At 37.9% G+C, this 27733-nt stretch overlaps 1 protein-coding gene across 14 annotated transcripts in view; it reads left to right on the plus strand.

The window, feature by feature from the left end:
• The first annotated feature begins 3589 nt into the window (after positions 1-3589).
• Positions 3590-27733, plus strand: part of NFIB (nuclear factor I B) — a 225275-nt gene continuing 201131 nt past the window's right edge. Inside the window, exons 1-2 of one of the 14 annotated variants that reach the window (XM_034773058.1) lie at positions 3590-3723; positions 17100-17631. In XM_034773058.1, coding sequence (XP_034628949.1) covers positions 3706-3723; positions 17100-17631 — 550 coding nt within the window. In that variant the 5' untranslated portion in view covers positions 3590-3705. Of the gene's footprint in view, positions 3724-9871; positions 11143-16602; positions 16739-17099; positions 17632-27733 lie in introns of those variants that run through there. The other 13 variants (XM_034773065.1, XM_034773069.1, XM_034773070.1 and 10 more) reach the window with 13 other exon arrangements.

The following is a 27733-nucleotide window of genomic DNA, read 5'->3' on the forward strand; positions in this document are numbered from 1 at the left end:
AACTTTCAAAAATAATTTGATTTGAAACAGGTAGTAAGCATACAAATTTTCAGCCTAAAAAGGATGAACTTTGACAAAGTTTTAAGCTACTTATAAAAGTTATAAGCAACTTAAGAAAATGTGGGGTCACAATGGAAAATGTTCAGCAATCTTAAAAATAGCATTACTACTGCATCACCTATAATTAACATTCATGTATTTTATTCAGGGGACTGTCTATTCTGGGATTGTGTGGCCACAAAATTTGATTTTGTTCTGTGACTGTACTGCTGACAGAAGCTGCTGTTGTGTCAACCACTTGCCACAGACTCCTGTTCCAGAATCTTGGCTTTCATTTACATTATCTTTCCTTGCCCTCTTGGTTGTGAAGAAACCTTGAAAACAAGGACAGTGTTCACCAAATCAGTGCTGAATTCCTAAGTGTGTGGGCACTTTAAACAATAGCTTAGAGAGCTGTGATCTTTCTTATATAGATATATATATATGACTCTGAAGCCTACAGATGACACATTTAAGTGTCAGTACTGGTAACAATTGCACAGCTGCTCATGTTAGCAGAAATTCAACAAATGAGATTTTCCCAGTCCCAAACTACCTCCCACTCTTTTCCAGATGGGGCACTGATTATCTATCAGTAAACCACATAGGAGCTGCTATGCTGATTATATTATTTTTCCCATTTAAAATTTGAAATGAAACTGCCACAAAACTTCCATTATTCTCATACCAGAAAGCCGCTAAATCCGGGGAATTTGCAGCAGACTGTAGGTTTTAGCTTTCCAGTGGAGGACACTGGGCTTTGATTATACTTGTAGCAAAACATACACTTAAACAAAATACACAAAAACTATACAAATGAGAAATCAAAGGCTAGAATTTATATTTAGCACAATAACTATATAAAAATGTTCAAGAAAGATGCCTATGACAAATATCAATATATATTCAATCTCTTTTCATCTGTTTGAGTAGTTAATATAGCTTTGAGCTACAGCAATCTCTCTTTGAGACCATTCAGTGTTTTGTTTTCCACATTGCCATTACTTCTTTCAGCTGATACAGTATGAAGAATTCCTGGTGGTTTGCTAGATCAGATGCAGAGTCCTGAATTCTATACAACAAAAACAACCACAGATTCCCCCTGGCATGGAAAAAGGCCTGCTATCCAGTCAATTAACTGGATGGCATGTAATTTACAAAATCCAGGGCAGATACTATTTTAGCAATTACATTAACTAAACACAATGTAAGAAAATGTTTTACATTTAATTTTTCCCATTTTTGATTTTTTTAATAAAATTAGAAGAAATAAAAAGAAAACAATCATTTTTTCTGGGATTTCTACTTTATGGTTTTTATTTTTGGTAATTTATGCTTAATAGTAGGAGTATACATGTTAGTTTTAAAGGTATTATTATCAAACAACCAAAAAGCAAACTGACTTCCTGAGAGGAACTTCCTGATGTCCTTGCTCCCAGCAATGGTATCAAAGCAATTATAAGGATTCTTTAGGGTGTACACTCTGCAAAAAATTTTTAGCACTAAAAAGATGTATTTTAGATTTATAACTTCTTCCCATACTTTTGGTTCAAGGGAATTTTATCAGTCTATGGCCCCAATCCTACAAAGAGCTCAATGCATGTGCAACTCTGAGCCTATGCGGAGCTTCAATTGACTTCAGGTTTGGGTCTAACAACAATTGCACTGCAGTTATTTTGGTCCTTTTGATAATGGTAGTTTGGTCATTTGGCACTTTATAACAGGTATTTGAAGCCATGCGTAGTCTGAAAAGGCTTTTTATAAAAATGCATGTGAAGAAATTTATTCTTCAAGTGCTGTACATAAATATTAAGCTTTTTTTTTATCTGAAGCAATTACAGTACATTGAGTATTAACTTTCCAAAATTCAACTTTTAATTCCCAACCTTTTTAGAATATTATACACTCCAAAAAGTTTCAGATTGGTACAGACCAATAGTTTTTATACCTATGTTCATTAATAAGCTGCAAATCTATTTGATTTGATCACATTTAATAAAAACATCAATATTAAGTTGAAAATCTACATGTGACAGCTTTCAGCTTAGAGCAATTTTTTATTGTCAGTGAAACGCCTGAAAAATATAAATTTGTACATAGAACTTCATTCACTGTCACATTTTTGGCAGTAACGGACGCCACTCATGCCACTATTGAGGATTAGACCCACAGACAAGCACATTAAATAGGGTGACAGAATTTTTTAAAAGCCAGGGCCTAACTTATAGTTAAGCACCTAAATCAAGAAGCCTGATTTTGAAAAGTTTCCAGCACTTTGCAGCTCCCATTTAAACCCGTTTTCAGTGTTTGCACCAGGAGCTTTTTATCCTGTAATTCCTTGAACATCCAAAATTCCCATTGACTTCAAATTCAATGGGAATTTTGGGGGCTCACAAAAGGTAGGCATGGGGAGTAGGTGGCTTCACCTTAATGACAACTGAGTGAATCCTGCTGGTTTTCTTTCTTTCTTAAATACGATTATTTTTAAAAAATAAAGATAATCTTCTAGTATATATAGTAGGAGTAGCGTATTTTCGATTCGGTACTACTCTATCTGTATCTATGCCATAATATATATATGTATATATATATATATAATATTTATCAGAGGTGTGTAGTTACCGTGATGAGTAAGATTTTAAACCTCTTTCCACAATGAATGGGAATTACGACAAACTTCTGTTCAAGAACAAAATCCGTGCGTGCATCTGCAGCATTTGAAACAATGCAGTCAGCACAGTTCTCCAGCGCGCGCGCACAGAGACTTGCGTTTATACAGCAAAAGGATCGAGTCAATTGAAGTACTGATTTCAGGTCCCTGACCTGTCTGGGGCTGCTGGTGCCGCCTCCGGCTCCTCTCTCTCTCTCTCTCTTTCTCTCTCTCTCTCATTGGGTGTTGCGGTATGAATATGCAAATAAATTCCCCCCTCCCCTGCCTTAGCTTTTTTCTTGGTTTCTTATGCAGCCGCCAGGCGGAAACGAAGAGCCGCGCTTCCCAAGGGCTCCGGCGGGCAGATGGGGAGTCGGGGAATGGGTGGTTTAGTGGGTGGTGGTTAAGGGGAGCCACCGCCGCTGGGCCGGCCAATCGGAAAGAGGTGGAAGGAGGCCAAGTACGCACTAGCTCCGCGCTAGTATCGCCAGCTCATTCTGCAGTCGCAGAGGGGGGAGAGAGAGGGAGAGAAAGAGAAGGGAAGGAAAAAAAGAGGCAGCAACACACATACAGAGACCAGCCCAGCTCCACACACACACACACACACACACACACACAAAGGTCTCAGCCTCTCCTGGATCGCGTTCAAGTCAGCCACCAAAACCTACTCTCCAGCCTTGCAAGTCAAAGAGGAAGGAAGATTGGAAAGCGAGAGGAGGAGGAGAAGGAGGAGGGGGCTGCCCACTGCCTATAGACTTTAACTTTACCGCCTTTTCCCCTCCTCTGGCCAAGAATTTTCTTCCTGTTTGGTGTCTCCATTTAAAAAAAAAAAAACTGAGCAAACAGTAATATTTTTTTCTTTTTTTAAAAAAGAAGGCCACTTGCTGGAAATCCAAACAAAAACAAACAAACAAATCACACCGAGCGCTTGAGAAAAGAATAAATTTGTTACCTGAGACATGTGAAGCCAACGGCCCTGTGTTGTGTGTTACAGATTTCAGGATCCCATTTATTTAATGCAATACAGTGCAATGGTATGTGGCGTTGAAAATTATGCTTTTTCCCCCCTTTCCATTTGCTTGGCTGTTCCCTCTTTTCCCCCTCCAGGCTGCGATTGTGTCTCTGTGGTTTCCAGAGTGGATGTTATATCCCCTTCCTAAAAGCTGATATCACTTCTGTTTTACAGGATGAGATATAAGTGGTGGATTGTTTGTTTATATTTTGCTTTTTTGGCAGCTTTTGTATATGGGTCACACTTTTATGCCAGGAATCAGTTGATGGGAGTTTGCGTCCAAAAGTGCTGAACTTGGCACATGTCCTGCTTCAACTTTCCCCCCTCCCCCTCTGCTCTGGCAGGCAGCTATCAGTTATACGCTGCAAAGGATTAATGAAAATGCTACTTTATTTGTATCTCGCGACAGTTTTTGTTTCCCCGTCTTGTTGCTGTAGTTTCTTTTTTTGTTCACCCTTTGATTCTTTTCCTTCTAACCGTCTGGATATATTTTGTATGGAATACACTTTTCACCCTGAATGTGTACTTTTGAGGAAAAGTGCCATTGATCCTCTGTTTGCTGTGCTAAATAGTTCATTTATCTCGGGTGCTGCATGTTGCAGTATGAACTGTTCGTTTTGTATCTCTGAATTTGTATTTTTAAAGTTACTTTTGTGGCTTTCCTGTGGTTTCTCTCTCCCCTTTTTTACCCTACTGTTTTGCTGTGGGAGCCGTGCATGTTGTACTTTTAATTCATTCCTTTCTTCTGTGTGTGTGTGTGTGTATGTGTGTCTGTCTGTCTGTCTGTCTGCTTTCCCCTCTTGTCCTCTCCTCGCCTGTGTGTCTGGGCCACATTTTAATGCACAATATCCCATCCATTAAGTTGTGGTTGAATGCGGAGTGTGTGAGGACTTGGCAGCTCTCAGGTTGAAGGGGGCGGGGAAGCCAGTTTCGACTTTGACACAAGATGCCGATGTGGCGTGATCTGAATTATTATTAGGGCTGCGAAAATGGCCATCTTCTCCTACTCCTGCTGCTGGAAAGCGCTGCCATTGAACTTGAGACGGGACAGACAAGATCTCCAAGTTTTTTTTTTTTTTAAAGTACAGTAGCTGGCAGGGAAAAGGCGCCAAAATACACAAGACTTAACTCTAACTTTCTTTGAAGTGATCTTGAGCCGCAACCCATGTAACTTAACTTTTTTCCCTATGATTCAATGTTAACTTTTGAACTCTGATTTGTATAGACGTTTACATCAATCTCTTAAAAAAAACCCATAATAAATCTAGAAAGTCATATAAACTGTCAGAAAAGATACAGCTGCAACTATTTTTTTTGTGTGTGTCCAGGAAGTTTAAGATTAGTTAATGTGAGTTTTGAGAGAATTTGCTATATTAGCGAGAATTGGTTTCCATTCCTTTGTAAGGCTGCAAACGTGACCTTTACGCAGTCAGGGTAAAAACTGCAGCGTTGTGTAACACAAAACGTTGTGGTTTACAGTTTTTACATTTGCGGTTTGATGTTTTCATTTTTTCTGGTCTGGGAGACAGAGAAAGCTCGGGTATTAGAGTCACCATCAAACCATATGTGGACAGAGGTCAAGCACATACACACCCAGTGAGCTAGATAGGTGTGTGTGTGTGTGTGTGTGTGTGTGTATTTCTGATCATTCAGAAAAAAATAGTAACACTATGATTAAAATATATTAATATATTTATAGGTGTGATGATACTATAGTGAGTTACAAGTTTTACTGTTCACATTTCAAAAAACCTATACTGATAAATTAAACTGCATATAAAAATTAATTGAGACTTCGTGAACAGATAAAAATATTGAGAGTTTCATTGTTTATTTCCCCAGTTACATTTATTTTCAATCGTAATCGGACAGATGTAATATACTCAGGAAAATTGAACAAGACTATAATTATATGACATTATAAACATCTGGAGCGTTGCTGTATAGTTGAATATGATATCACAAGGAACCCTGAATCATAAGGAATCCTGAATCGCCTTGCAATTCACAATTACTGGTCATATTATATATAATATATATTGCACACAGTATAACATTGTGATGTATATAATATATAATTTAGTCAATCTATGCTATATGTGTGTGTACACATGTAAATATTTGTGTATATAACGGGTATAAACTTAATTTTCTTACTGCTGATAAAGTTGAAAAGTTGATGTTACAACATGGATAGCTGCATATAGCTTGTCTTTTGTGTCACAAGGGCCTGGTGAAATAGAAATGTAAGAGGAGGCGATTCTTGCATACTGAATTATTTGAAATAGCTGCAAAATGTCTGAAAGGGATGGTTTTTATTTTTAAAAAGATCCTATTATAATATTCAGACAGAAATGGATAATTCTCTGTATGTTTGTAGATAATTAGGAAATTCACACCCTTGTATACTAAAATAAACAGGTATATACAGTCCAACATTAACAATATCTTTCTCTTGATTTTGAGGCATAAAACGATATTCTGATTGACAACCAAAATACTAGAACAAAGGACACCAACTGGAATCCTACATTAGCAAAAATATAGACTTGATGACATACAAGCCTTTCCAATTTTGAATTTTTAGATCCTCTGGAAATATAACTACAAACTCTCTGTAGAATGTGTAGATAGTGTGTGTTAAAACATAGCGAGTATGAGAGCATGTGTTTCCATAGGAGTCCAATAGAACTCAAATCTGAATCGTCCGTGGAAAACTGCTGCGGAGGGCAGCGAAAGTTTGTTTGGCCTTTAGTTTCAAAAAGTGTTTCTAGTTTTCCATATAGTCGAGCTGGCTAGCCTCGTATTGTATTTGAAATCAGTGCTGCTCGGTGAGTTTCAAACTGTAAATGTGCATGAAATGTAGACAGAGTGAGACACTGTTCCTGTATAACAGCGTGCGTTGGTATTTCGGCACTAACGTTATTAACAGTGATTTTCTCAGCTTAGTTTTGTCCCCGGGGAACACAAATAGCTCCCAGTGAAAGAAGTACAGGATGCCAGATAGGGGGTATTGGGGGATGCTGGGAAGAGGAAAGACCAGACTGGTATTAATTTTCCGAGAGAGAATTTAAAATACCGATTAGACAATTGCGATGTAATAAATAAATAGACGCATTTGACTCTTTATCTCTTACAGGAGCCTTCGCTTTAGTTGTGGCTGTTTGTTTTATGAAGTTTCACATATATAAAATGCATACCCTCATCACTCCCTCAAGCTGCCCCCGGCAGAATATCGTGTTCCCATTCCGGTGATGGCATAGCAGCTTCTCTAAGCACTAGCGCAGAGCAAACCAGTTCTCAGTGTCATTCAATGGGTCAGGTGGCGAATGTGTGTGTATGTGTGAATATTACAGACATATGTGGCTTTTTAAACACTATATGAAGGTCTGTTTATCTCCAGTATATACAGAAGCGAATATTGCAATGCTAGGAAACGTAGTGTTATGAGAAATTGTCAGAAAGACAGGATATTAAATAATACATAACTTGCAACAATAGTAGCTTATTTTTAGGTGCTTTGAGGTGTTCGAGCTACCTTCATAAAGAATTTCGCTGTATGCCAAGGCCCAGTCGCAGTTATGGTTTGCTTTCACTAACTACCATGTCCTTAAAAAGTCAGGCACATGAGACATCAGCATTCATATGTATCTGTACCTAAGCAAATAACTTTTAAATCTCTCCTGGGTTAATTTGCAGAAGAGGTAATCCTAATTTAGGGGGGGGTGGGGAGGGGGGGGAGAGAAAAAGAAAGAAAACGGGGAAAAAAGCAATCTTGCAACCATCTTTAGAATGTATATTTCATTTTGTAGGCTTATGTGCTGGCGGAGGCTGTAGGGGAATTTCTGTACCTTTGTACTTGCGAGTAAAACTTTCTCTACTTCCGAGACGCTATTAACCATGTTGTTTTTATAGTTTGCTTATTAAAGAGGGGGCATTTATTGAGATGAATCACCATACCGTTTCCACTCCGTCCCTACGGATGTCTTCCCAGAATGAGTTTGGTTAATCCTGGCTAACACATCTATTCCTGGAAAGGCCTGGAGTTAGTCTGGTATTTTGTTAAATAAGTAGCGCTGGTTTGCTGGTGCGTCAGTGTTAGTGAGTGAAGGGCCGGGCGCTGTGTGTGCAGGGCGCCTGAGGACAGAGGGAGACAGACACAGCCGGCCACACGGGGCCCCAAGCAGTCAGCCTCATCTCTCTCTCTCCCCCTCCCTGGCTAGTCTTCTTTGTCTCACTTAGTGGAAGTGAAAACCAGTTATTAACAACAGCGAATGTATACGTGTATATATAATCCCCAGTCCTTGTTCCTATTCCAGTGTGTGTGTATGTGAATGTGTCTGAGTGGGGATATCAACCGCACCCATCTAACTCTGCAGTTTCTTCTGGCTTGTAGAAACCCCAAGGCTCACTGGCTCTCCTTACCTTGTTCCTCTTCTTTGTCCTGCTGTTCGAGTTCAGACGCTTGTCACACTTTGTTGCTTTTAGTGTAAATGTCTTTGGCGAAAAAAGGGTCCCTTTCCCAGTACATACCCGGAGGAGGGGCTAGTTATAAAATCTGTGCAACTCACAGAGGCAGCATTTCTAGTGGGGTAAGGGGTGAGTTGGGGAGCGGGGGGGGGGGAGAAGGCTATTACAGCTTTAAAGCAGACCCGCAGTAATGGCTGGTTGTGTAGAGTCCAAGCGCTTAAAGAGGTGTTCAAGGACATTAGTGCATTTGTGCCAAGGGGAATGTCTTTTATGGTAAATTAACTCCAGTTAAATTGAATATTTATTCAAAGGGAAACTCCAGTATTTAAAGCTGGCGTTATCAGCTTTTTGCAGTGTCTGGCACAAGATGATAGGATTTGGTGTATTCTGTGCAAGATACGAAATGAAGTGTGTTCACTAGGGTTAACCCCGAGTTTGCCTCATCGCTTCTGGCGTGAGTGCGCGCTCTGAACTTGCTTGTCACTTTTAAATACGACTCTTACAAGGAAGAAGACGTGACTTGTTCAAACACCGATGCTTTGAGCAAAGTCTGAAAGTGCAGCTAGCCACCAGAATGGATGTAGATAGGTTTCTTTTAAGGGTTAATGTGTTGGGCTCTCGCTGTTTCCTTTGACATTACCTGTCTTGTACGAACCCCCCTCCCTTTCCCCCTTCCTTTGGCTTGTAAATTTATGGGAATTGCAGCTGGTAGACTTGGCAAGCTCTCCTCATTAAGAGCCCTCTTTGAAAATGGGCTGTGTTTGAGCATTTCCCTAATGAGGACAGGACGGGGTTAAAAAGTGACCATTTCATGGTTGACTTGAACCTGCCTACTTTTCTTGATGTGTCGTTGTGAATAACTGACGTGAATAACTCCCACTTTGGGAAAGGAAAAGTCACTGGTCCCTTCAGGACAGTTTAGACTAGAGAGGCTCTCAATACCGAAACACAGGGAAGGTTTCAACTTCAGGCTGCTGCAGGAGCTGGCACTGATCAGGCGCTTCGTCAGCTTCTCGTTCCCCTTTGTGTCACCACCACCACCACCAGCAGCAGCGCGCCTGGGGTGGGTGCCCCCTCCCCCCGAGATCTGCACTGCATCACACCGCCCTCCCTACAGGAGGAGAAATAAGTTTCATTCACTACATTCCTGGAGCAAGAAACTCGTCCTCGGGCTTCAGCTTCCTAGTAAAGCTGGTTTGGAAGATTGAAACCAGACTTTGCTACCGCGGGCCCCATCCTCCAGATTGTTTGATGCCCTTGAGTTGCTGCTTGCACCCCACTGGGCACGCCAGGGGAGAAAGCCGCCCCCCCCCCGAAAGCTGGCCTGACCCCCCCCCTATCGCATAGCCTCTACGGAAAGGAGCCTGCCCCGCAGACTACCCCGGTCCCTGAGGGCGTGTGCTGCTCAGGCTGCGACGGCAAGGCGGAGGGATGGGGGCCATGTGTAAGGGGCTCCCTGGCAGGGAGACAAAAAGCAGCCCAGAGTAGGAGGCCCCATTGCACTGTCAGCGAAAGCCCAGCAGCCCCTCGGGTTTTAGGTGCACGGGGCAATAACAGTGAAAAACGCAACCCGAGAGACAGGGCTGCATGCTGGGCATGCAAAGAACAAGGAGCCCCGGCTTCCACCACCGCTCTGGGTTGGGTTGAATGAGTGGCGATGTGGCGAAGTTTCACGCTTTTAGCTTCCCGCCCAGGCCCCCGCCTCTCCTCGCGGGGTGCGCGCAGCGGCTCCTCCTGGGCTGGTGGGCAGAGGCCAGAGTAGAGGGCCAGGTTGTTGCAGCCCCAGCCCCTTTCTGTCTCCCTGTGAGGGAATTTTCCACTGGGCACTTCCCAGGACAAGCAGAGGGAAGTGGGTTTATTACTGGCAGTGCTCTGAAATAGCTGCTGCAATAATCTTTGTACCAACTCCCCCTCTTCCCCCCCAAAAGCCTTCTTTCACCCGAAGGGAGGGGAAAATTAGGCATGTTTGTAAAACGTGCTGGATTCTTCTACAGTGGTAGATGATTGATGAAGAGGAGGAGGAGGAGGGGGGTGGTGAAGATCTGGTGGAAAAAAGGAATGTGTTTGCAGGAGGAGGAGTGTAAGCGATGATTGTGTAATTAAATAATTAAAAACAATCCTCAAGTCTCATTTGGGGAAGCGAACTGGAAGGGGGTCCCCAGGGTGTAACCGGTGGATTTTCCAACTTCCAAGTTTTGCAGCAAGCGAGAGAGGGAGCAAATGGGGAGGGAGAGAGGGAGAGATTTATCGTTTTGAATTTTCAAGAGATCATTTTTATTATAGTGGGCGTTTGGAAAGCAGCCTCTTAACATTGCCCACATTAGAGAGAGGGAGGGAGTGGATAGGCAGAGAGAGGCACAGGCTGCTGCGAGAGAAGCCCGGAGATTGCGCGCTGCGAAGCATTTCCCAGCCTTGGGGGACTCACACTCTCACTCACTCTCTCACATACGCACATGGTCTCTTCCTTGCAAAGTTTCGCCTGCGATTACTCCGGGACTTTCCTGCTCCGCTCCGGGCTGTAACCTTGAACTTTGGTAGCGTGGTGACAGTGCAACCACCGCCGCCGCCACCAACATCTTAAAAAAGCAAACAACAAAAACCCTCCCGTCCACCTCCCCCACCCCGAAAAAACCCTTCATCCGAAAACCAGCAGCAGCAGAAGCAGCAAAAGCGAGACTCCTGAGCCGCCGACAACAAGAGGGTTAAAATTGTAGATTGGATTTCACCCCGGGAAATCTAGCACACGGAGTGAACTTGAATCTTTGGCTATTTAAGGAGGACTGGGGTTTGCTGTGAAGTTGTGGTGATCCAGGGCAGAATCCCGTCCTGATTGATTTCATCTTCCTTGAGTTCTCAGATGTCTAAAATGAATAGATGAAATTATTCCCTTTTGAGGCTTTTCTTAGGGGCTCTCCGGGAAGTGTGTTCTCAAAGCGAAGTCATGATGTATTCTCCCATCTGTCTCACTCAGGTACAGATGCATTTTGATTTTATATTTTATATATTTTTATTTTATATATATATAAAGCCACATATAATATGGTTCTCAATGAGTCATGCTAATAGTAGTAACGGCTTAAAGCATAATTATAGCTGCTTGTCAGGGTCCAAACTCCTGTTGCAAAATAGAACAGCAGAGAACAAACTGTACAAGGCCATTGTTTTGGGGGAGATTCGTTGAAAGTTCCATCCCTAGATAAATACTGCTAAATTGTTGCATAAAAAGCCAAAGGTAAAAAACAATATAAATGAATATAATTAAAAAGCGGGTTTGAAAAGTTCTGATTAGACTGGAGAATATTGATCTGCTGTCTTTTCTGCTCTCCTGTTTATTCACTCAATGTCTAATACAAGGGTTTAAGAAGAAAAGTGTTATTTTTAATTGAACATTGACTGATGTAAAAGTAATACTGTTCCACGCTGAATTAATAATCTATAGTCTGCCAGCAGTATGAGGTTGATTAGAGTGAGAATGACCAAACTACAGGATTTTTTTTTATTTGACTGTCTAGGGACATAACATTTTTCTTGTTTAATTTTGGTGTTTTATAATTTTATAAATTAGCATGCAACTTCAAAAGCAAAAATTATCTTTTATATAAATTGCACTTATAGTTATTGTCATGCTTTGGTGGTAACTGACTTTTTGGATCTTATAAGAAAAACAAGCAATAATTGTCTATGCTGCATCCAAGATTATATGTTTTGAGAAATTTTGGACAAACTGTGCAATATTGTTTCAAGTAGGGGAGATACAGAGAGTAGATTCTGGAAAATCCAGGGTTTTATAAAGATATTTAAAACATGGTGAAGGAAACAGAATACGGATCTACAGTTCTTTTGAAACTATTATTTTAAACAGTAGAAAGTAACACATCAGAAGTTACCGCAGAGTATATTTATTATCACTTTAACAAGAAATACATGTATTGGTGCTAGAACATATTCCAAAGAGTAAACTAACTCTAAAGCTATGGGATAGTTTTCAGCAGTTTTTAGTAAAAGTCTGCCTTAGGAGGATGTGATGTAAACTGATTAACTGATAGCTGCTTGTGTCCACATTGGTGCAACAAATAACTAAAGAAAAGTGAGAATGTAAATCTAGTGTTATATTATTGTAAATCTAATATTAATGCAGTTATACTTGTACAGAGGACAAATAATTATGATTTCAATTATTTGACAATTAAAAACATTGTGATTTAGAAGGACTGAAGCATTCAGAAATTGTGAATGAAGATGAAAACAAAGATAAGGCTTATTCATTGATTGGATACAGTCCTGTAGCTTTTTGGCTGACACATTTTTTATTGTTTATATTTTGTTTGGCATCTATGTGTGATTGACTTAGATATGGATATTTTGAGCAAGTAAATGTCAACTAAACTGGACAAGAGTATTAAATTTTCTTGTAGTTTAAAAATAAATAATTATATTATAACATATAGATTACACTATGAATTGAAGATATGCATATATGTTTGCAGGTACGCACCTAGGAATTACTTCTGGTGTAATCCATGTTTAGTAGATTTTTCCCCCCTTCATCAGCTGTCCTCTCTTAAAAAAAATATTGACAAGTTAATGGGTCTTCTGTACATGAGTGTACATCTAAGACTAATACAAATGAAATAAAATAGTTTTTACGTTATATTAAAGTAATAGGGCAAATTCTCATTCCCACCTGTAATATAGCGGATAAGGTCTTTTGCTATTTCCAGGTCTTATGACATTTTTTTTATATGTTTGGTTTACATCTTTTTTTCAAATCTATATTAACATGTCACTATGTATATGTTTATAAAACTTAATTTATGGGATTTATGCAAGCATAAATAAAAGAGCATTATCTTGCACTGATGTATTAAGAACTTGTGTATATATATAAATATAGCCCTTTCCAATCATGCTGTATCATATGACTATTTAAATAGGCAAATTTAGTAATATACATTGGGAATACAACTGTAGCAGTTCTGATTTTCTTTATTTGAAAAAATTTCTATCCTCTGTTTGAACTGATTGAAATTTATTTACTAATTCCCCTCCTCTTGTCTCCAATTTGAAGGTTAGGTTTACTTGCTTTGTTTTCTCTTTATTTTTTTTTTAAAGTAGAATATCACTGAATCTGATATGAAGTTGGATTAGCAGTTTGGAAAAACCTGGATAAAATTATTTTAATTTCTATTGTAGTCGCTATTTGTATGATGGTCTGGACATATTTTGAGTCTAGTGCTGTGTGCTCATCACAAAATATTCTGTTAAAACTTGTAAGCACAGAGCAAAATAGCGCTTTACAAAAGTTATAGTTCAGTTTGTGAGGATATCGCATTGTAGCCTCTTTTTAGAGTAGATCTGTAGGTTTGTTAAGCCAATACTTGGCAATTGGGAATGTTTCCCATTGCCAGTTCAAATACCTGTACGTTAGTATACAGACATCACATACAATGTATTTCCCCCACTCTCTCCTCCTGTGTTGGAATGAATATAAACTCCAATTTATCTCTCTTGACTGAGACATGATAGGATGCAGTTACCGCATGCCTTTAAATGCTCAGGCTCTTGTGATATATTTAACACGGTTTATTTTTATATTGCTATAAAATATTGTTTAGTTATAGGGAAAAATAATAAAAATCCATACAATGAAATTGTGAATACAAGATTTTCTATGGGTAATTGCTAGACTTTTGCCTCATTTTCTGTATCATAGTTCTCTAATTTGAATGTAGATGGATTGATATGAAATTTAGGAAGAGGTAAGGTGAGGGGGAAGGAGAAGGGAAATACATTTCTCTTGTAAACTACTCTGAAAAAGGAAGCTTGGCCTATCTGTCAGCATTATATTGTGATTACAGTGTAGGTATTTGTTCATTTATTTGCAAGCTATATACATATTTCAGAATAACTTCCACGTTAGTTTAAATTGTTGATGCATATTGGTTCACCTGAACCATTTGTTACGACACTTGAAAATCTTACCTTCATAAATCACTTTATTGCAAGAGCAGTTATGATTCACATGGGTAAGTGCCACATAAAAATCATTTTTTTCAATATTGCCTCTACCAATGTTAGGGAAAAAAATCAAATTTAGTAGATGGCTTTTTAGGAGGTTGAGCAGAGAATGTGTATGATTAATAGCAAATCTCCATTTAGGATCATTTTTATGGGGCACTTCTTGTCAAGTAATGTTTCATTTGAAAGGAATCCAGATGCACAATGAATCTCTCAAAGATATTTGATAATACTGCTTTACAGCAGGACATAACTTGCTGCTTTTCTGCTTTGTATTTTTCTTGAACATATATTTTATAGTTACAGTATTTGATGATATTGTAAAACAAAACCCTAGTCATAATAAAAAAAATAAAGTTTCTCTTTGTGTAGAGAAAAATTAAACTATTAGAGTGTCAGACCTGAAATTTAAGTATAAAATGACTTATGGTTTTGGATACTATTGGATATTATTGTTAATATTCAATATAGTACCTAAAAGTAAAGTCAAACCAAAAAAGTTCATGATGTCCTTATTAACCACCCTCCCCCCAAACTGCTTGATATACAATATTTTATGTATTTTAAACTATAAGCACTGCAGCCTACTTTAAATGTAGAGGAAATTACAGTATTTGGGACAAAAGGACTCCCCCCACTCTAATCCCCTCCCCCCAGAAGTTACAGGTTTCAAAATCTGTAATAAAATGAATTAGAAATGTTATATGTTAAACCTTTTTGCGACATATGTTAAAATCAAAATGTTATTAAATGACTTTCTTTAAGATAACTTTCTGAGGAGAAAAAATAAACTTTCTGTAGTAGTTCTAATGAGAGGAAAAAGCATGGCATCAGAAAGTGTATGGCGATAGGGAAGTCTTATCGTGGGCTGTGGTTGCTCAGTGCAGTACTGCCTTCCCACACAAAGAACAGATTGTGGTTTAACTCTTTGCCTGGCCTAGGTTTGTGTGCCAGTATAGTATCAGAAATGTTCAAATCTCTGCTGGAAACTACTGAACAGTTTAATCATTGCCTTTATGTTTCACACTGTAATAAAACTATTTGCATCCTTTACTGTTCAATTTTGGTTCAGATTTTTTTTCTTGTGAAGGTAATGTTTGGCCATATGTGCAACTGTGCTCACAACGTTTTTGGGGGGGCGGCGGGAAGGGAGGAAATTAGGGGTGAAAAATCAAATTTTACATGATTTTAACATTCAGAATACTCTGAATTTGATTTTAAATTTGAAGTTTTTAATACCAAAATCTTAGTCTGAAGTCCAATAGGTCGCCAAGAAAATATTGTGAACTCTGTATAATTATGAAGCCATTAGTTATACTTTCGTCATTTTTACCTAATAGAGTTAATCATCCCACGGATTAAATACATCATTCCATTTCTATCAGTGTAACTAAAATATTAGTTTATATACTCTATTCTTGTGTATAATCACATAAAGAAAGCTAAGTTGTGGTATGATTGTATTCCATCATTCAATGTGATGCATAACCCCTGCATAGTGCTTAAAAACAGAAACACATAAAAAATAGCGAGACACCTCCATAATGTCTTCCTTCAAAACCAAAACATGGTAATGTTTGGTAGTGGGTTTTGGCCATTTTAAATTAGTGGAATAATTACATTCATATTTGTTCACAGAGGTAGACAATACTTTGGGGGAAAGTCCTATTTGGGCATGAACAAGTATCGAGGATGCTACTTAAAACAGGCAAAATGAATGAATGATATACTTGTACAAGTATATCACTAATGTACATTACATTTAGGCTTAACCCCCTTTAATGCATTACACACTGCAACTAGGTAGAAGATATGAACCTGCAGGTAAAACCAAATGCCAGGAAGGATATTTTAAAAATGTAAATAAATTGCGTGGATTTCATAAAAGCGGTGTTTGACCAGTGGTGTACTCCTAATGTCACCCTGCCACAGCATGCAGAAACACAAAGAATGCAAAGTTTGTGCCAAGTTGCCATTTTTCATTGTACATCTCAGATTGATTTTTAAGGGGTTTAGAATAATTGCCACACTCATGTGATCAGTTAACAAATTAACTAACTCCGTGGGGCTTCAAATCCGATAGTAGAGCTTCTGGACGAACATTAATGTAATTTTGTTCTCAACTTCATAAACTTCTGTTTTACTAAGTGTGTGTGTGGGGGAGGGGGATGAGAAGGAGGCATGCAGAGCTCTAAGTACAGAAGCTTCTGTTCAGGATTTTTACATGCTGTGTCTTTTGCCCACCTTCCCTTACCGTATACTGGTTTCTCTAGTTACCACCACTGGAATGGTGCTGTTTCAGTGTTGGAATGTTGGACGATTGATAAGAAAATGGATCAAGTTTAATGGCGCATGCTCTTTGTGCCACCAGCAGTCTCTTGCTGAGAGCATGCTCCAGAAGCGGGAACTGTGTGGCATTACACTGAGCATGTATATGCTTTGTGTTTCTGTGCCACAGAGAAGAGAAATGAACTGTGGCATTCGCTCCTGCGTTTTGAACATTTCTGCTCAGAATTTTTAAAATCGTATTGTGTCCTCTTTGTAAAATGGTACTGCTTGGCATTAGCCGATCAGTCAAATAACATCTTGATAGCATCTCTTTTAAATGATGTAGTCTGTATAGCATTGTGAATTGAAGGGCATACAAAATAAAGCCTTCATGTGTTTGTTTCAGAGGATGAAATGTGGGGAAAATGTGATGCTCAGGATACTTCTGTCTCTTGTCTGACAGTTGTAGTAATTACATAAATGAGTGTTGTGCAGAAATTGTTGTAAATGTTAAGTCTATATTTTCTTCATCTTGGTTTTCACTTCAAAATGTTCAGAAACTTATCTCTCTATTGCCTTTATTATGAGAACAAACTGACTTTGAGTTTTCTTCTTTCTCCCCTGCACCTTTTCTTTCAACAGGATGAATTTCACCCGTTCATTGAGGCACTTCTACCACATGTCCGTGCAATCGCCTATACTTGGTTCAACCTTCAGGCTCGAAAACGCAAGTACTTTAAAAAACATGAGAAGCGAATGTCAAAGGATGAGGAAAGAGCAGTCAAGGATGAGCTACTTAGTGAAAAGCCTGAAATTAAACAGAAGTGGGCATCCAGGCTCCTCGCCAAACTGCGCAAAGATATCCGCCAAGAGTACCGGGAGGATTTTGTGCTCACTGTTACTGGGAAGAAGCACCCATGCTGTGTATTGTCCAATCCTGACCAGAAGGGTAAGATTAGGAGAATCGATTGCCTGCGACAGGCTGACAAAGTCTGGCGTCTGGATCTAGTCATGGTGATCCTGTTCAAAGGCATCCCCTTGGAAAGTACGGATGGAGAGCGACTCATGAAATCCCCACATTGCACAAATCCAGCACTTTGCGTCCAGCCACATCACATAACAGTATCAGTCAAGGAGCTTGATTTGTTTTTGGCATACTACGTGCAGGAGCAAGGTAGGAAGCAGATTGTTGTGTTTCTATGTTAGTATGTCAAACACTGGTTCCAAGCAGCTTTTTTTCTTTTAAGGGAAGACTTCCAATGATACATTTTTCTGTGGTGTATATACAAAACTTGGGCATGTACACATTTGTAAGTCAGCATGTATACGTATACACAGATACACGTTCATTCCAACAAATGTGTACTTGACACATGCATATGACATACGTGTTGTTTGTTTTTTCTTGCAAAAGGAACAAGGAATATTTGAGTTCCTTTGAAGTTCATTTTTGTCAAAAACTGGCAATATGTTGGATATTTTTTGCAGTTAGTACTCCAGAAAATATTAATATTTTATAGGTCTGTTTTCAGCATCATTATTGACATATGCATATGTGTGTACTTGCACAGAAACATACATACAAAATATAAATATTTACATTTTCTTTTAATTACTTCTGTTCAATGGCTTGTGCTTATATTGATCAATCTGTTATTGCTCTGAAGAGCAACTATAAACTTTCTCAACTGTTGCAAAATCAAACATAAAATAGGATTTAGCAAAGAAACATTGACATAGCCCCAGTACATATTGTTGTTATATAGTCAGAATTATAGCATGCAATGTTTGCATTTTATCATATTTCAATAACCACTCTTTGATTGTATGAACCACTTCAAATTACCAATATTAATTTTACTTTTCAAAGATACATGATGCAGATTTGCCCAATTTTTCCCCTCAATATAATATTTTCATAGTACACTGATGCACATAATTTTACTTAAGAATTGTTTAAATATGGAAAATACTAGGTACACTTAAAAAAAAAAAGAGGCAGTTAAACTTAGAGATATAGGACTAAAAGGAAACCAGCTGTTCATAATGCTCTACAGATGATTCCAAAAAAGTATTTTGCTTGTCAAACTTTATGTATATAATTCATTGATAATAGTATTCATTTGCAGGTCATCTGAATCATAAATGGATCCAAGTAGAGATATGTTTTAATATTTCTGAAACCCATGAAATGCATGCTCTTTCTTATAGGTCCTTTTTTTAATTCTCTTGTAATTATACCATCCTCTAGAAGTCTTTATATTACTGATTATCCACATTAATAAAGCATTTCTTTTTTAGCTGTAAATCCAAACTGGGTAAAGTTTGAACTGCCACAGATGGTGGGCCATTTCATAACTTGGCCTGGTGGTGGGCAGAAATGGCCTGCAGAAAGGCAGATGGCAGACAGTTACCTGATGCGTTGTATATAACTAGGGAATTTAACTGAGAAATTAACTGAATGGCTTTTAATAGTAACAAAAAAAAGTAAAATGGCACCTACCTTCATTTGGCTATAGATTTTATTTATTGTATTAATTCTGTAGAAGAACACATACAACAGTAAAGTTTTTAACGAACCTCTATTCTTGAATTCATATTTAATTCCCCAAATTGTGTGTTATGATCATATAATTTAAGTAAAGTAAATTAAATACAGTGAGTTTTGCTGGATTATTCATAATGAAAAAATATAATTCGGTAGTTGGTTCTGCTTGTTTTTATTAGCTTTTTTTCTCTCTCAGGAGTATACAGTGTATATACAACATTTGGTTGTTTTGCAGTGATTTGATGTGGCTGCAAAATCTGGCAAAACTGATCCAGGAAAACAAAAAGAAAAGTGTTTACTGTCTGTGATAGCTTCAAACAAAACATCTTAATTATATGTTATAACTCTAAATTTCTTTAGTGCAAAAAGTTCAGGAAGTGACATTATGGAAATACATATAGTAAGACATAGTCTTAATACTAACACATTTTACCTGTCTATAAAATATATCTTTCTGAAAGTCAAGACTACAAGAGGAAACAAAATGGTTCAAGCAACTCTGGAACCAAGGAAACGTAGGGTCGGTATAATCTCTTAAACTTTGTCAATTTTTAAGTTGGTGGCAAGCTTTAACTTGAAATGGGGAATCAGGATGGATGAGGGGCATTACTGGATATATTGGTCTGAATGAATTGACAAAATACGTTATTTTAAGAAGTGTCAAAATAGACGTGAATAAGATAACCGTACGCTAACATTATGACACCATTCATATTTCCAAAGATACAAGGAGCTACTAAGAAAATATACTGGAAGATAAAGTTGATTAACTTATTTGTATCAAGTCACCATTGGTAGACCCTTTGTTTATTGTAAACTGTGCATCTAATTTGTATCTCACTGCGTTGCAGTAAATCTCTTGTTAACATGTGGTGGCTCTCTACTTTTGAAGAAGTCATGTTAAGTTAACTTTGTATTTTTTTCTTTTGTCAAGCTTTTAATCTTTCCTCTTTATCGAGAGCAGTTCAGTTATGACGAATTGCAGTGTAATTGATTAAGGATGTCAGGTTTTGTAAAAGATACAGCAGTTTTATTGACTTCATGCTTATCTAGCACATGACTTTTTATTTCTTTTTTGGTATATGAAAACCTACTTAATGATGTCATATACATTAAGTATAGAAATAAAAACAATTCCTGAAAGAAATATGAAAAAATAATAAGTAAGTGAAACAAAATAGAGGGTTTTTTAAAAAAAAATGACTAGGAGAAAACGTGAGGAAGAATAGTTAGAGTGCCAATGATGGTTGCCAGTGGCACCAGGATTGGCATCAGACCTTCTTTGTTTAGCCTAGGATGCCTGTGATTTGTTGGTTGGCATCCGCATTGCAGTGTGGAGTAATGTTACAATATATTGACAATTTCCAGATCTAGAAATGTCAATATCCTTTTGGTTCTTTATAAAAGGGGTTTCTACTTCATGTATTCAATGTTTCTTTTGAAGGAAGAAATAAAGACCCAGCCTATCAAGTTTTGTCGTTGACCAACTTTATCTGGTTCTCCCTTTTGCTCCTCTTTCAACATTCAGCTGTTTTCTCCCCCCCGTCTCTTATTAGCATCCTCTTCTGTTGCAGAACGTAAAAAAAATTAGAAGGGGTTGGACACGGGTTTCAATATTGCTGCTTTTAGTGGTTTTGGGGAAAAAACTAAAGTTTACATTATGCTCTATACCTAGGTCATTAGAATGCTTAGCATAAAAAATTCTTTTAAAAACATATTTCTCTGGTGTTCTGCCTCTTTGATATATCTGTCTATTTTTTTCTGATTTAATAAAAATAAATTAGTAAATGCCACGATTACCATTTCTGTTGACAAAACTAGATATTTTTTTGTTATCCGATAGAAAGCATGTATCGTTTGGTATGAACTACATCTCAGTCCATAAAATCATTTGGTGGTATTTGATTCAATCAGTGCAGCGCTTATGCTGTGTTTCGTTGCTACAAGAACCGCCATTTTGTTTGTCAAGTGCCAGGAGGAGGAGGGGGAAGGCAGACAATGTGCTTGATGCCAATAATGGTTGCCAGTGGCACCGAGGTTGGCATCAGACCCTCTTTGTCTAGTTGCTGAATGCCTTTGATTCGTTGGTTGGCATCCGCATTGCAGTGGGCACATTGGAAAGTTTTTGACAATCACTGAATGAAAGCTGCTGTACTTGTTTGCTGCAGTAGAACCTCAGATAATATAAATCCTTTCCTCTTATAGATATTTTACTTAATCCTACAACAGATGATTTTAAAATTTGCATTGCTGTGTTTCTAAATCATAAAATATCTACAGTGATGTTTCTCATCTGTAGAATTCTTAATCCTCATGTTGTTTTTGTTAATGTTTTTTAACATAAATAAAATACAACCTTTATATTAGGTATTCCATTGCATACTGAATGAAGCACAGTGCACCTTGAGAAATGTTTTCGAAGTCTAAAAGACTAAAATAATAGTAGATGCACTAAGCATTTTGAAGTGTTTTTTATGTGCCTGTTCCTATCACTGTGTATTTCTCACAAAAGTTAGATTACCTTATGCTTACACTCTTCCCTTTCTCATGGTGTAAGAGTGATATAATTGGAGAGCTTTAACCCCAGGTATTAATCTAAATCAGGAGTTCAGGGAAGGTGCTTTAAACTTAATTATTAAGTATCAGTGCAGCAAAAAGATACAGTTCCTCTGAGTCTGATATAGTTCAGACACTCCTAAATTTTTAAGTTCTTAAAACATCAAGATGTTAGAGTTCCAGCTGCACTAATTCTGTTACCAGGAAATCAACAAAAAGGCTAAATGATTTCTGTTGAAGTTTCCTAGATAGTTAGCATTAATACTGCTTTCTGGTTAACCACCATTATCTCTTTAATTAATAAGAAGGATTAGCAGTTCTACCCAAAGGGCTGCACAGAAGGAAGTCTGGCCTACGTGAATCCCTGAATCGCCAGACTGTGTCCTGTCTGTTTGGGAGAAAGGAGGGGGTGGGGGGGAAGGGGGAGAAAGGGGGAAGAGAGGGTGTAGATTGAGCTTTCTCAAGAGTGGGTAGGGGAGAGCTGTATGTGTGGAAAAATGCATCTATTGCACCACTAGGAAGTTTACAGATCTCAAGAGATTGCAACTGTTGTGTGCTGGCACTTTGTACAAACCACATGACTTCAATAGTCTGCAGTTTAAACTAACTCAGGCTTACTGATTTTTGGACTGTACTTCGTCCTGTTATTAAGTACATTTTCAGATAATCTGAACAGGAACACAGAAGTCCATGTGTCTCATCTGCATTGATTTGAAACAGTATTTAGCCTTTTTAACATTGACAATTGTGGTTAATTTTTTTTGAATGGTCACATCACTCTTTTCATGTGGAATATCATAGTAATCCATATGCATTGTTTTCCTCTGAAAAGTGTAACTTCATTTAGTAAGACATTTTAATATTTTTTTTTTAAAAATATGGCACTTCTGAGTTATAAGAGTTAACTAGTGAAATACTAGTGGTGTAATAGTTCAATCTCTTTATTAAGTTTTAATTTTTAGGTAACTGACATCTTTGAACTAATGTACTTTGTTAATATTTTTTATTAATATTACTAAAACTTTAGATCATAGTTAGGAATATCAAAGTGGTAATTTTAAAGTATTTAAAAAGTACATGAAATTATTTACGATGATTAGTTCAGTTTAGGAATAAAGTTTGAAGATATTTTATTCAGTTGAAAACTATATGCAACAATATATTGCTGCATAATCCGTTTTATGTGTGATTCATTTAATGCTGGTGATATGCAGGTGCTCAAAGTGCTACATCATCCTCATATACTTAGAACCAGAGTTTGCGCTTCTTGTGCACTTCGATGCCTATGTGTTCAATGAATGCAAAAATGGGCCCAGAAGGATCAGTTCATTGAATTACTACTTGTCCCAACTCCCATTTCCTCGCAGGATTGGCCCATTATTGAAAATTTAATATGGGAACATAAAATTAAGTATTATAACCATTTTGCAGAAGGGTACACCAAGGCACAGTGGTTAAGTTACTTACTAAGTTCATACAGTAAATCAGTGGTTGAACTGGGAACAGCACCAAATAGTTCCAACTAACATCTTCCTAACCACTAGATTATATGGGTTAGTCCTTGTCATGGCATGGAACTTCAGTCATGACATACAGCTTCACAAGGCAGTTCCAGGATTAACTGTCAGAGCTCAGGTGCCAATATGGAAACTTGGCATCTAGGTACTGATATGGCAAACTGAACCCTTGTGTTAGTAACAATCTCATTTTTGTAACAAAGCCAATATGGAGCAGAAGAACAAGTTTCATATTTTATCAATTCTGATTTTAAAATTGTGGTTTATCTTTAGCTGGCAGATTGTTATATTATATTAAACATCAGTTTGCTTTGATCAATTCCAGTTTAACTGGAATTATGAAGAAAATATAATATTTAAACTGAAAAAATACTGCATGCTTCTTTTGGCATGAAAATACATACGGTACCTCATCTGTGCTGAAAAGAACAGGCATGACATGCATTCATTATTAAATGATCATGGTTAATTAGATGTGAACATGGATGTGGTAATGTTTTCCAAATGGTTCTTGCAAATATTTTTTGCATGAAGATATAGGGAATTAAAATATTTGAAAAGACTGTATGCTATTCTTGATTTTTTTTGGTCTGTGTGTGTCTACTGACATTTTGGAATGCAGAACTAAAATCCAAAATGGATGGTAATTTTTTTGTTAATTTCCCATCAAAGTGGGACTCTTAGGGGTGGTATATGGTTGGTCAGAGAGAAGGAGGAACTTCTAAATATTTAATGATAATGTTCCTGGCATGTATGAAAGAGATGCATTTCAAGAAGGGTTCTGTTCCTCTTGGTCTCAGTAGTGAGATCATCACAGGATTAAGCAACATAGTTCCTATTTAAGTCAAGGGGAGTTTTGTGGTTAAATTCTGTAGCTCTGTTTGAAAGTTTAGGGCATAATCTTTAATTTCTGATATCATAGTAATTTCCATGGCAACAGGGCATAACGTCAACACTGGATTATTGCCTTATTGTAGGGTCAAACAAAAAATACTCAGAGTTGTGAACAAAAATGCTTCTTTTTTTAAAAACGTAAATAACTTTATTAATTTGTAATAAATAAAGTTAAAATAAGAGACAAAGACAATTTTTTTTAAACATTCTCATTTTCCTAAATGTTGAAGATGTCTATAGTTACAGTGAAGGCTTAGTTAAAGGTGAATTAAACACTAATACCATCACACTTTATATTTTAAAGTATATTACAACAGAAGTGCTGTCAATTAACACACTTTAAAGGTGCATACATTGTTTGTGCTAAAGGAGGCTGACTAAGCAACCCACCTGTTTTTTCCAGGCTAAGATGTCCAACTTTCTTTTCCCCCTGGCCCCTCTCTGTGGTGGAAGAGTAACTTTGGAAATCTCAAGGACTAGTGGTTACACTATCGGAAGCTCTGGTTATTACAGCAGCATACCACAATGCCAAGCATAACAATTCAGGAGGCTTTCTAAAGACTTATACTCCCTTCTCAGTGGCAAGGTGGTATGTTGCTTTACAGTAATCATTTGGGTTGATGAACTTAAAATACCCTGCCAAGTTTTACTGCTAATTTAACAGAATAGGTTTAATACTTACATTTTGGGAGAGAGAAGAAATCACTTCACTCTGGAGATACTTTTCAGATGCTAAGTGAAGAAAAAGGAAAAAAAAAGCCTGTCTAATTAGCCAAGGTTTGTTTGACAGTAACAAGATGCCACTCTTTATATGGAGGTTTCATGGTTTTATCTTTTTTAATACCAGTAGAACTTATAGAAACAGTTGCTAATAGATGTAAATAGAGGCAAAGCAATCCTAGATTTTAATTGGAGGTTTAGGTGCTCAAAGGTTAGTAAATGAGAAAAAAGTCCTATAGTATTATCTTGGTCAAAGGAAAAAGAGAGTTGATTTCTGTGCGTGTATATTATATTGTTCTTGAGCAGTGAGCACTAAATAGGGTTGAGTTGCGGTCTTGCAGTATCATCTCTCTTCCTCTCCCCACCTTTTTATTCATAACTTTTTCAAACAGATGAATTTTGGGCTGAAATTTTCCAAGCTTGAACTCAGCACAAAAGTGATTTTTTACTTTTCTTTAAAAGTTTGAGCTGAATGACTGCACCACAAGTAAAGATGGGGCAGAATTTGTGTGGGCTTACCCAAAGAAGGGCAGCTCTGCTTTGTGGGGGGGAGGGGGAGAGAAAGAAGATCAGAAACTGCTGCAAAAGGTGCTCGGTGGTCAACTTTGCAGCAATGACTCACCCCCCATCCCCTTAGCCCCCAGGAATGTGCATAAAGGCACAAAACCTGTGTGGGGCAAGTCTATGTGAAAGCAGAGAGGAAGCCAGCACCCACCCTCCTCCCCTAGTAGCCAGCAAGTGAAGGCGAATGGCAGGCTGGGTTTGGACCTGGTGTGGACATTACGCTAGTCGTCCCTTTTAAAGGGGGGCTGGGAAGGAATTTTTCCCACACCACCAGAATTGGCTTTGGTGGAGTGTGGTTTTTTCACCTTCCTCACAGTGAGTGTGAGGATGGACCTTTTCTGGTGAATAGAAAAGGTGGTAGGCCATATGTCGCAACTTATTTTGTAATATTGGGTGGATGTTCAGTGCAGTACTCCATAGGGAGGATAGCCAGTGACCAGATAAATGGCCTGGTAAACTACTTAAAAGGAGGTACTGGATAAAGAAACAGAACGGGGGAGGGGGTTCGGGGACTCCCATGATCGGTATGGTAGGGAGCCAACCCCCTCCGTTCTCCTAGTCCACCTTAAGCCTCTTGCAAGGCTGGTGGATGGTAAGGTCCAGGCCAGGGGTCGGCTGCGGGACCTAGATGGAAACAAAGGGGGGCTGGTGGAAGCCCCAGAGAATTTATGTGAATAAGCATGGATTAAACAAACGGGGGCTGGTGAAAGCCCCGGAGAATTGATTTGAATAAGCATGGATTTGCCTGCACTGTACGCTTTATCTGCCGGGTAGTTCCAGACATCTATATAATAAAGTTGCGGCCTGATTAAAACCCATAACAAGTCTCCTGTCCTTCTTGCGGTATACCCAGACAATTGTTTTGGCCATTTTTTGAGTTGTGTGTGTTAGGAAAAAGAAAATGATTCAAATGAAGTTTTGCTTTATTGTATTTCAGAAATGGTTAGAGTTAGAAACGTCAAACCTGACTGGATTTTTTTTGTCCATTGAGGTAGGAATAACACTCGAAAATTTGTTTATTAGTTTTTGTGTTAGAAACATTTTTAAATCAGCACTTTTTTACATGAGCATGAGAACATTTTCTCTTAACTTCTCTGTGTTCCATTCCTCCCACCCAAATCACTTAAAATATCAGGTACACACTGAATCACTTTAACTTTAGGCCACCCATAACTACTGAGGGCCTTAGATAGCATTCCCGTAAGAATGTAGCTAAAGGCAGCTCAACCATTAAAGCTTCCTTTAGTCCTGAGCTGCCTTAAGCGTTTTTATTGTAAAGGTGCCTTTAAAACTAAAGTATAAGGGCGTCTTTGTAGCTCTCAGTGTCCTTCGCTATATAAGGATCCCTTTACTGAAGGTACTTGTACAACTCTAAGGGCCTTTTAATTATTTTCACCCTTAAAAACAATGAACAGGGAAATTAAATACAAAAACTAACTGTAATGCAGTACTATCAAGCACACAAGTTAGGAAATTTAAAAAGTTAAGGTTTCTAATACACTGTTAACTCAAACATACCGTACGTTTGTAGCATTTTCCATATTATTTGCTCCACTGTAAGTGTGTAGAATTTTTTAATTTCAGTTTCTGAATTTCCTAATTGTGCACATGACTCTTCAACGGTAATGCAGTATTAACAGTTGTTGTACTCTTCATTCTCACATGGGATGAATTTAAATAAATGAGAGAGAAGTATCAGCTTTTTATGCTGAACACAGTATGTGTGGTTTATGTTTTAGTCAGACATTTCTCCGTATGCTCCCAAAACTGCTTCAGTTATAAAATCCACTTATTGGAACATTAACTATTCTGATTTATTTTTTATTTAAAATAGAACCAACTAAAATATGCATACTATCTAATACAGAAGTTTCAAATTCTGTAATTTAAAAGTTTTATTAATATTCAGAGACAAAATATATTTGAAATTAAAAAGAAATCTTGTTTTTTGCAAACCACATTGGTCAAAAATAACATGATTTTCAGCTTGATTTCTGAGTCAAATTAGGTCATAGCAAGTTGTAAAGAAACTTGTATTCAAATCTATAAATGCATCATATGTAGCTAAGCAACAGTATTTATAGTAGAGCCACTTCTTCGCTTCATGTATGTGTATAACTCTCCACTAATGCCAGTGAGAAAGTTGCAGAGGTATTGAAGGGACAATTATGCTCCAGTGTCTCTGGTTTAAAAGTGTGAAAATGTCTTCTAGTCAGGACAACGTGTATTTTATTATTCTGACATCTGCAGTTTCTGGATGGATTACCTTAAATTTGTTATGCCATGTTAAAAGCCTTGTTTTACGAGGCCAGCCTCAGCTCCTGGCCTTAGTGTCAGGAACCCTGCTACGTGATGCAACATGTCTTGTTAGGTTTAATTGACCAAAGCTGATTTGTTAAAACAAGTCATTTGTGCTGTAACTTATGCCCAGGCCAAGTTGCTACCTGAATCTCTTGACCTTGACTTGTCTGGGTCAT

Source organism: Trachemys scripta, chromosome 6 (genome assembly GCF_013100865.1).
Source record: "Trachemys scripta elegans isolate TJP31775 chromosome 6, CAS_Tse_1.0, whole genome shotgun sequence".
NCBI classification, from domain to species: Eukaryota; Metazoa; Chordata; order Testudines; family Emydidae; genus Trachemys; species Trachemys scripta.